The sequence below is a fragment of the Penaeus monodon genome, chromosome 27 (genome assembly GCF_015228065.2).
Source record: "Penaeus monodon isolate SGIC_2016 chromosome 27, NSTDA_Pmon_1, whole genome shotgun sequence".
In the NCBI taxonomy this organism is placed as follows: domain Eukaryota; kingdom Metazoa; phylum Arthropoda; class Malacostraca; order Decapoda; family Penaeidae; genus Penaeus; species Penaeus monodon.
In genome coordinates, this window is record NC_051412.1 from 33432918 (window position 1) to 33433154 (window position 237).

The following is a 237-nucleotide window of genomic DNA, read 5'->3' on the forward strand; positions in this document are numbered from 1 at the left end:
AAACAAAAATTCGAACGCGATTCCCGTGCACAACCCTGACACTCACCTGTTATCCCAATCCAGGTCTCTCGTCCACGTTACATTAGGTGTGGGGTTTCCTTCGGCGCTGCAGAGAATGGTGGCAGGCCCCTCCTCGTCCACCACCACCCGCTCTGCCACCACCGCCTCTTCAGGACCGTCTGTGGGCAGAGGTTGGCCCGAGCGCATTATGGGGGTTAGTATGTTGGCTGTTGTAAA

General features: G+C 56.5%; 1 protein-coding gene across 1 annotated transcript in view; it reads right to left on the reverse strand.

Annotated features, from left to right (window-relative positions):
• The window catches only part of LOC119590499 (synaptogenesis protein syg-2-like), a 72102-nt gene that overhangs the window by 20421 nt on the left and 51444 nt on the right, over nt 1–237 (reverse strand). Inside the window, exon 5 of the mRNA XM_037939149.1 lies at nt 47–227. Coding sequence (XP_037795077.1) covers nt 47–227 — 181 coding nt within the window. The remainder of the gene's footprint in view (nt 1–46; nt 228–237) is intronic.